Source organism: Dipteris shenzhenensis, chromosome 17 (assembly GCF_047967505.1).
Source record: "Dipteris shenzhenensis isolate YYH24624 ecotype China chromosome 17, Dip_SZ_1.0, whole genome shotgun sequence".
NCBI lineage: Eukaryota > Viridiplantae > Streptophyta > Polypodiopsida > Gleicheniales > Dipteridaceae > Dipteris > Dipteris shenzhenensis.
The window spans coordinates 26,570,505-26,573,921 of NC_141612.1; the positions used below are offsets into that span (position 1 = coordinate 26,570,505).

At 45.6% G+C, this 3,417-nt stretch overlaps 1 protein-coding gene across 1 annotated transcript; it reads left to right on the forward strand.

Moving 5' to 3' along the window:
• Positions 1–621: 621 nt before the first annotated feature.
• Positions 622–3,106, forward strand: LOC147891907 (F-box/kelch-repeat protein At1g67480-like). Its single transcript, XM_087388837.1, has one exon. The coding sequence runs from the start codon at positions 1,040–1,042 to the stop codon at positions 2,297–2,299; it is 1,260 nt and encodes a 419-aa protein (XP_087244963.1). The 5' UTR covers positions 622–1,039; the 3' UTR covers positions 2,300–3,106.
• The last annotated feature ends 311 nt before the right edge of the window (positions 3,107–3,417 follow it).

The following is a 3,417-nucleotide window of genomic DNA, read 5'->3' on the forward strand; positions in this document are numbered from 1 at the left end:
CCTCTCAACTTCATTGGTGGAAACAGAGGTGGCATAAATGGAGGCGGCAAAGTCAGCTTGATTAAAGAGTCGCTAGTTGTGGCTCTCAGTGGGCAAATGCCCTTCGAAGGTATTTTTTTAGTCACACAAAAGCGTAAAAAAAAGAGAAACCATCGATAGAGTGGTGGATGTCCAAGGGAAAATGGTAACTAAATATTGGCACATTGTGGATACCTTCATCAGAGAGCTGGGAGCAATTGTAGGAGAAGAAGCCGTGTTAAGCTACAACTGGCAATCTAACTTCAATGATTTCATGGGGGACCTTTAGTATAGGGTGTCTGACTACTATAGGGGTAGGCTGGCTGCTCCGTTCACCATTGATGAGTTGGAACAAGTGCTTGCAAGAATCAACAATGACAATCTCTTGGCCCACATGGTCTGAGTGCGGATTTTTTAACATGAATTTTGGGACATGGTGGCTAGGATGTGGTGAATACATCCTACAAGTTGATTGCTAAAGCCCCGGCCCTCAGAATCAGCTATAACTGGTACCTGTGCACCGCCACACGGAGCCGCGATGCATCCTTCGGACTCATGCAAACGGACTGCACTGTGAGGTGAAGGTCCGGCGGCAGGAGGGGTTAATGGAGAATCGGGCATTTGGATTACATGTGCCCGTAACGAAAGGTTGAGCAAAGCGTGCAGCAGGCAGAGTGTGCATGTCCCCCTGATTCCGCGAGCGGGATCGGGTTGCAATCCGAAACCTCTCATGTGCGCGATCTATATATATGTGGCCATTGGGCGGTAGTTCCCGAGTACGTTGACGGCTGAGGAATTGCCGGCGAAGAGTGGTCGAAAACGGGCTTCCGGCCGCCGATGTTCCCGACTCGATTCTCTTCTCTGTTGCTCGCCGACTTTGTCATGCAGCTTTCATGGTGATGAGCTCGAGCTCCTCGATTTAGGGTTCCCTGGATTTCGCGCAAACAGGCAAGTCATCACTTGGATTCCCCCTCCATTAATCCATCCTCTTGCACATATTCCCTTTGCTTCCGAAACAACTATGGCTTCTTCGCATTCCGCCGATCACGACGATCTACCGCGCACTGTCCCCTTCCATACTCCACTTAGCTATCCTTTGGAGCCTTGCCCCATTCCTCCTTTGTCGTCAACCTACCACAAGAGATCCCGTTTCTCACCGGCTCAGCAACGCAGCAATCCGGGAGGATCACAAACTTCTCTTTCATTCCCTTGTGAGGTCCAAAGCATTCTCCCCCCTATTCTACCTCGACTGCCAGATGACTTGGCTCGTCTTTGTCTTGCCAGACTTCCTCGAACAGAGCTTACCACTCTTCAAATTGTCTCCAAAAGCTGGAGACATGCCCTAACTGACTCAGGGCTGCAAGAGTTGCGAGCGCAGTTGGGATTATCAGAACATTGGCTTTATGTGCAAGCATGGAATCACAAAAGAATGTCTTGGCTGGTTTTTGACAATGCAAGAATGGAATGGCGGTACCTTCCTCCAATTCCCAGGGAGAGAGGACTTTCGGCAGAAGTCTTTGGAAGTGCCTCTGCAGTTTTAAATGGCCATCTCTTAGTGGCAGGAGGGCGGGTTGGAAACTGTGGACTTACTTTAGGAGACGTTTTTGCATACTCCCCTATGTCTAACCAATGGACGAGGAGGAAAAGTATGAGACAGACGAGGCACAGTCCACTTTCCAGTGTTTCGCAAGGGAAGTTTTATGTGTTCGGAGGTTTTGATTTTTTCAACAAGCCACTGGAATCCTCTGAATGCTATGACTTTGAGTTTGATGAGTGGCACAAAGTGAAAAGTGAAGGGCTTTCTTCTCCAAATTGTTTTTATCGCAGCTTTATGCTTTCGAATGATAGATTTAATTGCTATGGCGTTGGGCACTCCCATGATGTTCTCAAGCTTTATGACCAAGTAGCTGGAAGATGGCAGCACCAATCACAAGGAGCCATACCCACTTGGGTGTATTGTCCGAATGCTGTTTTGAATGGAAAGCTTTACAGCATTGATTGGCCACTTGATAGAGTTATATTGGCGGATTTTTCTGAAGCTGATTGGCTCGATTTGCCAGTAGTGTCATTGAACAAAGTTCCTTGGCATACTCTTTTCCATGGAGATCCTCGGATGATAGCCATGGGAAGTCAGTTGTATGTGGTAAAGCGTGGCCTTCACGTTGAAGTCATTGAGTTGGATGAGAAAAAGAAACAAGAAGGTGCTCCTTTATACCGTGTTTTGTTCACTGGATTTGCTGCTGAGCATGAGGTCATAAATTGCCACGCGTTGGCAGCATAATGCGCGTTCATTCTTGCCAAAAGTTGGGAGTCATCTTCTCATACATCTCTTGGATAATTTTGCACAGTTACCACTGGCTGACTTCTGTTACAAACCTTTTTTTTTTGCAACAGGAATTGTGCATCTTACATGTATATGATACTGACCTGTATATGCCATCGTTACAGCTGGCAGTGATCTTTGTGTATTCCAATGGATTAGATCATGCACGATGATGCATTACTTGTCATCCAAGGCCAATTGAAACGATCTTCAAACTGTGGCGGTCTGAGTAACGTTGGAGCAAGCTTCTGTATCTTGTATTCAGTATTTTAGTGGTGACTTTTGCTTGTAGCAAAGCGATTTGTTTCCATCTCTTGCTGTTTCTGAAAGATTGCCGGTAGTCTGTTGTTGCAAGATTTTGGCTATATCTTCTGAAGTGATGGTTGGGAAGGTATGCTGCTTTTGTGGGTTTCAATTGCTCAGGGAACTGTAGATATGAGGAAGGTACTTGAGGAGAGAGGGTAGAATTACCTTGCATGGTGTCAGAGCGTTATGCAGAACTACCCTAGGGCCTGCATTACAATTATTTACTTGAATCTAATGCACAGTTTAGGGATGTTTCAACAGGATTTTGTTGGACAGTAAACTAATCATAGATGCCTCTTCTCATAAAGTATTGGTGTGTTTGATGAAGAAGGTTGAAGCATTGAAGAAATTCAAGCTGCTTAAAACTTTTGTTGAAAGAGAAAGTGGAAGACAACTACTCACTGTCCATGTAGACGGTGGAGGAGTATTTTTCGGAACAATTCGATCAGTACTGTGAAAAGGAAGGACTGTAGAAGCAGAATTGGGGAAGCTTCATTGATTGCAGCACGAATTACAATTCATGTTCTATCAGGAGTGTTCATGGCAAAGCAACTGAGAGGGCTGTGAGATTAGAAGGGAGTGAGCGTGAGAGAGAGAGCAAGAACACACAATGGTGGGTGTGTAAAATGAGAATGGTGAGGTGCACACCACAACAAACACCTCATGTTGTTGGGAGTGAGCGTGAGAGAGAGAGAGCAAGAACACACAATGGTGCGTGTGTTTTATATTAGAAAGGTACAAACTCTAAGTACAAGTATGTACACACATAA

Coding starts and splice junctions, on each gene's coding strand:
- LOC147891907 (XM_087388837.1), top strand. CDS start 1,040: ATGGCTTCTTCGCATTCCGCCGATCACGACGATCTACCGCGCACTGTC.